This window comes from Oncorhynchus tshawytscha, linkage group LG14 (assembly GCF_018296145.1).
Source record: "Oncorhynchus tshawytscha isolate Ot180627B linkage group LG14, Otsh_v2.0, whole genome shotgun sequence".
Classification (NCBI taxonomy): domain Eukaryota; kingdom Metazoa; phylum Chordata; class Actinopteri; order Salmoniformes; family Salmonidae; genus Oncorhynchus; species Oncorhynchus tshawytscha.
Window position 1 is genome coordinate 22,734,453 of NC_056442.1, and position 11,233 is coordinate 22,745,685.

At 41.1% G+C, this 11,233-nt stretch overlaps 2 protein-coding genes across 2 annotated transcripts; both read left to right on the forward strand.

Annotated features, from left to right (window-relative positions):
• Window positions 1–883: 883 nt before the first annotated feature.
• LOC112266772 (flavin reductase (NADPH)) lies at window positions 884–3,777 on the forward strand. The gene is made up of 5 exons (XM_024444557.2): window positions 884–1,099; window positions 1,913–2,074; window positions 2,439–2,528; window positions 2,634–2,765; window positions 3,141–3,777. Exons 1-5 carry the CDS (start codon window positions 1,015–1,017, stop codon window positions 3,293–3,295), a joined length of 624 nt encoding a protein of 207 aa, XP_024300325.1. The 5' UTR covers window positions 884–1,014; the 3' UTR covers window positions 3,296–3,777.
• A 970-nt stretch (window positions 3,778–4,747) lies between these two features.
• sertad3 (SERTA domain containing 3) lies at window positions 4,748–7,865 on the forward strand. Its single transcript, XM_024445771.2, has 2 exons — window positions 4,748–5,152; window positions 5,402–7,865. The coding sequence occupies exon 2, from the start codon at window positions 5,431–5,433 to the stop codon at window positions 6,241–6,243; it is 813 nt and encodes a 270-aa protein (XP_024301539.1). The 5' UTR covers window positions 4,748–5,152; window positions 5,402–5,430; the 3' UTR covers window positions 6,244–7,865.
• Window positions 7,866–11,233: the final 3,368 nt, after the last annotated feature.

An 11,233-nucleotide genomic window follows, 5' to 3' on the forward strand; every position in this document is an offset into this window, starting at 1 on the left:
GTGGGCTACCACATTCTTGAAGCTCACAATGTGGAACACAGGAGGCAGTTCGAATCCCTGTCAGTCACATTGGTGCCTTAACCGGATGGATGTCGCGAGGTGGGGTTGGTTGAAGTGCAATGAAGGTGATTAGGCAAGAGGTAACTAGGAGTAGGCCTGCAATTTGGTCTCCTTGTCAGGACACAAGGCGAGACCCAAATACAGACACAGGAGGCAGATGGTTGGAGCCTTACAATGTTTATTAATCCAAAAGGAGTAGGCAAGAGAATGGTCGTGGAGAGGCAAAATGGTCAAAACCAGATCAGAGTCCAGGAGGTACAGAGTGGAAGACAGGCTCATGGTCAAGGCAGGCAGAATGGTCAGGCAGGCAGGTACAAAGTCCAGAAACAGGCAAGGGTCAAAACCAAGAGGCCTGGAAAAAAGAGAAATGCAAAAAGCAGGCGAACGGAAAACCCGCTGATTGTCTTGAAAACATACAAGACAAACTGGCACAGAGAGACAGGAAACACAGGGACAAATAAACTGGGGGGGAGCGACACCTGTAGGGGGTGGAGACAATCACAGGGACAGGTGAAAACAGATCAGGCCATGACACTCTTGACATATTTTGGGAAATATCAACCTTTCAGAACTTTGGATCTCCAGACAGAGAACAAAAACAGAATACGTGACTTAAAATTCTATAAAAGGAATATATCTTGCCATGAAAATCAACCGTGCGCTATGATTGATCTGGATAGATCAACTGACAATAAAGTTTTGAAATTCACACAAAAAACAGGACTTCTGCACAATGTAGCCCTGTTGTGACTGTGTGCGTTTTCCTTTAATTGATGGGGCTGGGAGGATCTATTGCGGAAGTGAGCCTTTTTTGATTATCTAAAAGGGGCGTTTCCCAAAGTGTCCAAGAGGTTCATTCTGCATGTGTGTTTTCGGATATTGTTGCACACGATCAAAGAAGCAAGAAATTGTAACATTCTTCTGTGACCAGTGATATTTTCTCAATCTGTTATTATGTCAGAATCGATCAAGAATGTTGCAATATTTGGGGCCACGGGAATGACCGGACTGGTGACCTTACCACTGGCTGTTGCAGCGGGTAGGCAACGTTTCGAAATGACATGATTTACAAATGGTTGTAGGAGATGATAGGTTAATGATATGTTATTTACACAATCCCCCATATAGCATTTGCTGTGTAGACTGGCCCAAAGGTGATCGGAGTGTTTTGCCATGTTTCTAAACTATGCTGAACGTTATCTATGCAATGTTATAGGACAGTAGACATGTGTCATTAACATATGCTATGCTAGTGTAATTGGAAGTATCAATGGTCATCTGGGCTATTTGCCACAGCCTTCCTCTGGGAAAAAAACAGGTATTATATATTGTGCTGTTATTTTATATTATATTCCAATCTGATCTATGCTATTAATTACATAGTTTCAAATTAATAGCCTAAAAATGTAACCCAGTTGTCAATGCTATTTATAAAATGCACACTCAATCACATGTGGCTAACGTGCTAAAATATGCAGATATAATTTGACTTGTTTGATTCCCAAGCGTTTTCGTTTCCTTGCTCTGAGATCACGAGACAAAAGTGTCGAGTCATGCAAGTCGTTATAGTGTTCTGCTGACTCGTGATTGCTATGAGTGCATTGGAGTGCGTGGCAGATCCGTGATAAAGTCCACTGTCTTGCTTATCGTGCTTATCCATAACACTGGACTGGCCTCATCAATTCGATCCATGGCCGTGCTCTAGAATTGAGATCGATTCGTCAAAAATGAACCAATTACATATTCCACTCATCTTCATATTCCAATCAGACTGAAATACCTATGGATCATTGATAGATGATAAGATGACTCAATAAATTCACAATGCTTCTTTGTTCATCATTGTCCACAGGTTACAATGTGACAGTGCTGGTGAGGGACCCTGCCAGGCTGCCTGCAGAACACAAAGCCTGCAGGGTGGTGGTAGGAGATGTCCTCAATAAGGAAGATGTGAAAAAGACTATACAGGGTCAGGATGCTGTTATCATCGTTCTAGGCACCAGGACTGACCTCAGTAAGTTTAGGCAATCTTTCATTAGTAAGTTATAGGAATGTTAAGTTAGTGAAAACATATGTGCAGTTGTGTGAATAAAACCCAGTTATAAATAGGGGTTGGGTTAAACGCAGAAGACACATTTCAGTTGAAAGCATTCAGTTGTACAACTGACTAGGTAGACCCCTTTCCCTTTATACAAGCTGAAAGCAAGTGAAAAACAAAATGGAAGTGTTCAGGAGTCTTATTAAAACATGTTTTCTGCTCTGAGGTAAAAATATGTTTTGTAATAATATTCAGGGTGAGTTGCAGTAACTAACTGCACTAGGGGTTGCTTAGGCCAGGATATTGGTCGGTATGTTCATGTTTAAGTTGTAATCCACAGGTCCCACAACAATGATGTCAGAAGGAACCAGAAACATCCTAGACGCCATGAAGGCTGGGGGGATCCGCAAAGTAGTTGGCTGCATGTCGGGTACAGAGGAATCTTGGACAGTCAGGGTTACAGAATCTTTCCAACTTCCAATAAACCACCATAAAGAAACCATATCCTTATATTGTCCCCCTCTCTGCTTCACAGCCTTCCTCCTATGGGACCGGTCTAAAGTGCCACCCAGGCTCCTGCCGGTAACGGAGGACCATGATAGGATGTACATGGTGCTGAAGGAGTCAGGGCTGGATTTTGTGGCTGTCATGCCCCCTCACATCGACGGTTAGTCATCGCCCTTCCTCATTTGCTGAATCATGAGAAATGTAATATTGTACTACCATAGACGCATACTGTAAGTGATTCCAGTAGTGACATGATAGGCCTATCATCCTTCCTCACACTCTAACCCACTGGGCAAAGATGTAAATTCAACGTCTATTCCACATTGGTTCAAAAAAAAATAGTTTACAGTTTATTCACCATTGGTCAGCACCTGTATATTAAATAATGTTCTCTGGGGGTGCTCCAGCTAATGATTTTTATTCAGCTGATATTAAACATTCTAAACATATTGAGATAAACATTTTCTGAATATCTAATAATATTAGGTGCCTTATATTAAACTGCTAAATATAAATGCACTGCTATTCCCAACAGATAACTTCCCTTTGACTGAGAAGTACACAGTGACAGAGAACATGCTGAAAGGGCGGGTCATTTCCAAATATGACCTGGGACACTTCTTCGTCAAGTGCTTGTCCATCTCTGACTGGGACAGGAAGACCGTTGGGGTTTGCGGGGAGTACAGTTAACCCTAACAAGACAAAAGCCCTCCTCCTTCCCTGTTTCCATGAAGCAGTTACCACAGCTGGCCTATCAGACACCGCAACTTAGATCTTATTTCTACAGGCCAATCTTTCTTGTTTGAAAGAAATGGCAGCTTTGGCTTTTGCTAATGTTGTATAATTATTTTCATTATCTTGACAATGGATATTATAATGTAGGAAAAACGTAATATGTTAATCATCTTTGTAGTTGTTGTGGGCCTCAGACTTTGTGCAGACTATATCGTTCAAATATATTTTTTTTCCTAACAGCAATTTAATGTTGAATGTACAGTATGAGTACCAAGTGAGTCAGCAATTAGGCCTATGTGTTATTGATAGCCTATGCCTACTTGTAGCCTGATTGTGTGCTGTGCCAACAAATGTAGACTACAAATGTATATATTCCTAAGAATCATATAATATGTCATCATTTTATAGCTTGCTTTTGAAATAAAGGGTTGCCAGTCTTTGTGTCACTCTCTCTAGAAAAACATGTCAACAATGTTTATCAGAGGTATTTGCTGGCACTATGTTGCTATTGAGGGTGAACAGCTGAAATGGAGCTTGAACCAATAACTGTGGTTTTTGGTGAACTAGCACCTGACATGTGCCATGAAGGTCTCAAAAGTCTTCTTGGCAGAGGCAGTAGTACACTCACATACAGAGTCACTATTTCCGATGTCTAGAAGTGTCACATACACAAAGCCCTTTGTGAACACTTCAAACAAAAGCTTAGAGACTGCTGGGACTATCCCACCACTGTCAACACCATAGACGACATTTCCATTATCTACTGCAATTCTGACAAGTTTGAATTTCTAATTTGGCGATTGAGACAAACATTTTAGAAGCTTTCTGCTTGAATATAGAGACAAACAGGTAGGCATGCAATGACTTGCGAAGCCTAATATCACAGTATCATGGGCATGCAAAGCATTCAGTAACTTGTTGAGCAATGTAGCTCGTGACAGTCCATAGCTGGCTTGGTCAAAATAGGCCAGCCTACTGTAAACCCAAAGAAAGTTGCTTGCTTATCATAAACTCATGTTTTTTTTAAACTTATATTTACTTATATTTTAATTTAGTATTATTTGAGAAATGTTATCCGATTCACGTGCATTAGTAATTTGCCTTAAATATGTATTTTTTTATTCTTATGTAGGCTACCCTAGTGATGTAATGCACTCATGTAACTCGGGGCTTGTCACTATTTCCAGCACCCAGGGAAAATACTACAGTATGAAGATAAGCTAAAACCGCTCCTCCAATAGAAATCGCTGATCACACTTGGGGTGCGTTCGTAAATTAATTCTGGCTATCTACTCAGATTTACGACCTGAGTACACTCTGCAAACACTGGAGGCAATTTACGAACGCACCATTGTAGATGAAGGCACGACAGTGGCTAGCTAAACTCATGCGTAGAAACACGTTATCGGGTCTAACGGTCGTCTCGCGACAAATCACAGGCAAAAGTTATTTTGACGAAAATGAAAACGTTTCAGTTTGTCACGAGGTTTGAGTAATAATATGTTCAACTACTTACGATATTGGCTCGAATCTAGGGTGTGCTTTTAGATTTCGAGAAAATTAAAAACTAATGAGGAATTGTTCACTTCTCTCCTTGACTTGATTTTGGCGAGAGTCAAACCTCTCGCTTCGCCTTTTCCTCTCTGGTGAAACTTAAATCTCGGGCGGGAACAAGTTTACGTTTTAGTTTGCCGGTGGATTTTGTACGGAGTTGGCGAGCTAGGCAAACAAATATATTTGGAGCTAACAGCATTCTTTACATTTGTATATTGAAAAGATACCTGGAGCCAGAAGAACAGTTGCGCACGACAGGTTTGTTGTTTTGTCAAATTTCGACAAAGTAACGTTAGGAAGTGGAGAGAAAGCTATTGCTAGCTACCTAGCTAACCAACGTTAGCTACTTTACTAACGTTAGCTGTCTAGGCATTTATTTACTAGCCAATTATCACCGGGACATAGCTATATTACGAGCTAATTATTATCCCACAACTGCAGTCAATTCACCATATAACGTGATGTGACCTTTAAAGATTCTTACCAAGTTTTGTGTTCTCCCTCTAGCTAACAGTAACAGCGTTTGGTCGAGGAGGATGATGATATCCAAGGGACAGAAGCGCAAACTCCATGATGATGTCGTGGGGTGCATGCGTAGCGCCACTTGGGAGAGCCAGCGGCAGTCAGTGCTGGGCATCTCCCTCGACAAGTACCACCGCGGGAAGGCACTGGTGGAGCCTAGTTTGCGCCGCTCGGTGTTGATAGCCAACACCCTGCGGCAGATACACATAGAAAACAAGCCTCCATCTGGGCTAGTTAACCTGACAGGACCTGTGCCACCCATGGTCCCATCTAACCCCTGCACCCAACGGGAGTCGGGTCTGGGTGTTGTAAATAGTGTCGAGGACATGGAGGAGGTCTGGATGTCCTCAGAGAGTGACTTCTCCCTGTCAGCTGCAGTCTCCTCCATCCTGAAAGAACTAGACTTGGCCGTTGATGGAGGGCCAGGGCCTCAGGCACCTCAGAGGACACCTTTCATGTCCATTGAGAACCTACCTGGAGACCTGGGGTCCAGACAGGCCCCCACATGGCACTGGAGTTCTGAGTGGCGTCCTGGGGGTTCTAGAACCTCAGAGGGGGTGGCTTTTGGTAGTGTGGAGGAGGTCATGCATTCCAGCTACCTGCATGATGTGAAACTGGATGAACTTTTCCATGACATTGACACGTCTGTGTTTGACAGGGAGATGGGGGTCCGAGCACTCTCTGCTGCAGCCAGTGATGAGCTGCTTAAGTATTTACCCTCTCTGTCCTCCGTTCCATCCACTTCGCCCTCTCCCTTCTCCCTCAACCAGAGCTTCAGGGACCTGAATGAGCTGGAGCACATCATGGAAATACTGGTAGAGTCTTGATCACCAGAACTTTGAGGAAATTATTACATTATTAAGAGAACAAGACGAAATGTAGTGTTTACTCTGTCCAGTTGATCACATGGTTTAATGACTGAAATGTGCTGTTTTTATACAAAAGAAGGAAAGGCTGAATGAGAGACTAGCCTACTTTTTCAATTAGTGGTGTTTTAAATGTTACATGTAATATCCATTATGCCTAGCTATATTAAGAGATATTATATTGTAAGATATTGCTAATAGCAAAGCAGTTCAGATTGATGTCCAATTAATTAATTAGTGGGTAGGATTGACTCAAACAGTTGGAATTTTGGAATACCATTACATGCCTCAGGCATCTATTGAAGGGAAGATAGAGGACAGTTTTTAAATGTGAAAAAAAACTCTAACCTGAGGGGAAATGTCTTCTGTGAAGAAATCCATTTCATTGGTAAGTTGTGGGTTAATGTCGAACACATTCTCACATCCTTCAATATCACAAAAGTACATCTACCTTTATTTAACTAGGCAAGTCAGTTAAGAACAAATTCTCATTTTCAATGACGGCCTAGGAACAGTAGGATAACTGCCTGTTCAGGGGCAGAACGACAGATTTGTACCTTGTCAGCTCGGGGATTTGAACTTGCAACACTTCTGGTTACTAGTCCAACCAGCCCTAACCACTAGGCTACCCTGCCACCCTATAATACAATAATACTGCATTGTATTTGTCAGTATGTTCTTTAGTAGTAGTCTACTTTGCCTAACCAGTATGCATAATTAGGCTACATATTGAGCTGTGCCACTAACTTACAGTTAGCTTCAGCCATTAGCAAATACAAATATTACCTTAACTCGAGTTACTGGCTGTGAAATGTCATGGTGCTTACCAGTAGTTCAATATCCGGTTATAACAGCTGGAGGTAATATCGAGGAATTCCTCAATTTGGTTCTGTTGTGTGTGTGCAATGATGTCTAAGGGGGAAAATGGTGTGTTTTTTTTGCAGTAACTTGGTTGTTGTATTATCCCAAACGAACTTGGCAGTTTCATCAATAAGGATTTAATTAACGTTTATTGTGCTGCATTTTTATAGAAAATGTCTAACCAGTGTCAGAAATGGTTCAAAGGATGAGTTATTTATAGAAAGTTCATATTTAAATGTTCAGCTAAATATGTAATCTTTATGTTCCACAATTGCAGTTTGTTTTATATTCTTGTTTATATAATGTATTTTGGCTTAATTACATTTTACAATAAAAGACATGTAAGTGCACTGTCTAATTTATGCCCATTGACGTAGCATAAATTCTGAAATTAAATGGGTTTGTGTCAATCTTTTCAAACAGTTTCACTTGTTTAAACTGTGCGACAGTAGAATCACACCTCTTGGGTGGAGATCCTGCTGCAGAACACGCGCAAGCAGCCAGAGAAAAATACTCAATGTACCGTGTTGACCCCTAGTGGACATAAGTGTCAGAACAATGCAAGTGTAGCTGGATCATGTGCTGTTGAATTGTTAAAGTGCATGTGAAAAGTGTAATAAGTTTGTAGCAACTGATAATGTATTAACTAACTGCCAATAATGTAATCGCTGCTAATGTAATAACCTTTGTATTTATCATGTAATAAATGGCCAATAAATATACTGAACGTAATAATTATTACATTATGCTTTGATTGCAGACATTGAAACCAATCGATAGCGATAGCGCTGACGACATCTAAGTATTCATATGGAAAACTCCTGGTAGCTCATATAGCCGAAAGAATTTGAATTTCAAGCGTTCCATATTGGTGAATGGGCCCAGAGAAAGGAGATGGAATCTCATTGGGTAATGAATTGAGGAACGTTTAACGCCCCACCCAGCAGACTGTCTACCAATCTCGTTCACGTTGTTATGCAGCGTCACGGTTGCTAAAATAATCGTCTCACAATCTCTTCTCTGTGTCTGGGTATGAGTCGAGAAACGGCTATTTTCCTCGACAGTACTTAATGTCACGATTCCAAAGCTATACAGTATCACATATAGCAAGTTAAATAGCTCATATCATGGAAAATATTTGTAATTTTGTACATCTTGTTGACGAAATTCTTGCTAATGTTGACTTTTTGAGTTTAGCACCCAATTGACTCCCATTCACCCCTTGAAGGAGAGCGCTTCTTGTCCCAAAATAATAGCCCAGCATGCACCTCGTGGCCCATTGCCTTAGTATGGACAACGGTTTCCCATCTCCTCAAAAGTATATCTGCCCTTGCGAATGTCAGACTCCACTCTGTGAGGCTCATCGATCTGCAGTTTGAACATGGTGAGACTAGACTCCTAAATTGATAGTGTAGTTTGTTTAAGCGATTTTACAGCTAAATAGATACTTTACATGGTGATATTGTCTTTGGTATTATTGTGTGTAGCCAGCCCATAGACAAGCATTGCATTGAGAACTTTGTCGTCGACTTGATGTTGCTACCAACCTTATTACAATGCCAAAATGAAAAAAAGCTTTTCTTTTTCTCTCACATATGTGTTATTTAACACTGTAAATTAAAGGAATGAGTGGTTTTGGGTGAACATTTTTTTTAATGTCTATGGTATGAGGGTGCAAGCTTCCTCATAGCCTGCCGGCCAGTGATTGGGCTGTGTTAGCACGTGGTCTTGTGTGACGGAAAATGTATACTGAACAAAAATAAACGCAACATGCAACAATTTCAAAGATTTTACTTAAGTTACAGCTCATATAAGGAAATAAGACAGTTTAAATCAATTAATTAGGCCCAAATCTATGGATTCCACATGAATGAGAATACAGATATGCATATGTTGGTCAGAGATACCCAGTGGTGGAAAAAGTTCCCAATAGCCATACTTGAGTAAAAGTATAGATACCTTAATAGAGTGAAAATGAAAGTCAGACAGTAAAATATTACTTGACTAAAAGTCTAAAAGTATTTGGTTTTAAATATACTTAAGTATCAAAAGTAAAAGTATAAATCATTTGAAATTCCTTATATTAAGCAAAGCAGAGCGCACCATTTTCTTGTTTTTAAAATGTACAGACATTATTTACAAAATATGCATTTGTGTTTTGTGAGTCCACCAGGGCAGAGGCAGTACCATGTGTTTTACCATTTTCCTGTCCTGCTAAGCATTCAAAAGAGTACTTTTGGTTGTCAGGGAAAATGTATGGAGTAAAAAGTACAGTATTTTCTTTAGTAATGTAGTGAAGTAAAAGTAGTCAAAAATATAAATAGTAAAGTACAGTTACCCAAACTTCACATTTTAGTGTCCTTTTATTGTCCCCATCACAAGGTGCACCTGTGTAATGACCATGCTGTTTAATCAGCCTCTTGTTATGCCACACCTGTCAGGTTGATGGATTATTTTGGCAAATGAGACATGCTCACTAACATGTATGGCCGTTGCTGCTTCGTGTGATGTATTATTGTCTCTACCTTTTTGCTGTTGTCTGTGCCCAACAATGTTCGTATTATGTTTGTGTTGTATCATGTTGTGCTGCTACCGTGTTGTTGTCATGATGTGTTGCTATCATGCTGTGTTGTCATGTTCCTGCCATGCTGTTGTTGCCTTAGGTCTCTTTTTATCTAGTGTTGTGGTGTCTCTCTTGTCGTGATGATGTGTGTTAAAACCTACATTTTTATTTTTAATTCCTGCCTCCGTACCCGCAGGAGGCCGTTTTGCCTCTTGGTAGGCCGTCATTGTAAATAAGAATTTGTTCTTAACTGACTTGCCTAGTTAAATATATTGTAATGAAACAACAGGGAGCAGGTCTCGAACCCTCAACCTTCGAGCCCGATGTCCGGCGCACTATCGACTGTGCCGCAAAAGCATTTTCCAAGCTTATAAATCCAGGGTCATTTGTTCACAAAATTTGAGAGAAATACACTTTTTGTGCATATAGGCTTTCGGCACCGCTAGGTTGCTATGCAGTAACCGCCCAGCAGTTTGTGATACTGGATGTAGGTTTTCATCAACCTACATTTTTTTCATCAATAGTGTAATAACTTAAACCAGTCACTTATTTTATATTTTTTACAGATTTTTCTCTCCAATTTCGTGGTATTCAAACACCCAAACTCTCTGTCTTGTCTCATCGCTGCAACTCTCGTACGGACTCGGGAGAGGCGTGCATCGTCCCAAACACGACCCAACCAAGCCGCACTGCTTCTTGACACAATGCCCACTTAACCCGGAAGCCAGCCGCACATATGTGTGGCTGGCGACCCGTGTCAGCATGCACTGCGCCCGGCTCGCCACAGGAGTCGCTAGTGCGTGATGGGACAAGGATATCCCCGCCGGCCAAACCCTCCCCTAACCTGGACGACGCTGGGCCAATTGTGCACCGCCCCATGGGTTTCCCGGTCAACTTCAACAGAGCCTGGACTCGAACCCAGAATCTCTAGTGGCACAGCTAGTGCGTTATACCACTGCGCCACTCGGGAGGCCCAAAATCACTTTTTTTAATGAAATGCATATTTAGAAACACTGCAAGAAACATCCATTGCCACAACAAACTTGCACTTCCATTCTGACCTTGCAAACATCCAGCGTCATCTGTAAGGAAAAAAACAACTGCTCAATTTGAAGACACACCTTTCAGTCATGCGATTAGACAAATTGTAATTATCTCAAAAATATTCAAAGCAGTTTCACTCCTTATCCCAGGATTGACCAGGCTTTATGGAGATGGGACCAGACTCATGTTAGACACTCACTCCTCTCATTCACCCTTAACCCATCAGTCCAAGGCCAAAATCAGTATTTTTTCCCCCACTACTTTCAATAATCTGCTTTACAGTCCTCTTATGATCCTCACATATGTACGTGTTACCTTTCAGGTCAACCAGTACAAGAAACATTTTAATACAAAGTTGCCTTCATGGCTCTATTTTACATACAGTGCATTCGGAAAGTTTTCAGACCCCTTGACTACTCCCAGATTTTCTTACGTTACAGCCTTATTCTAAAATAAGTCTGTCGTAAAGCCACTCCACTCCCA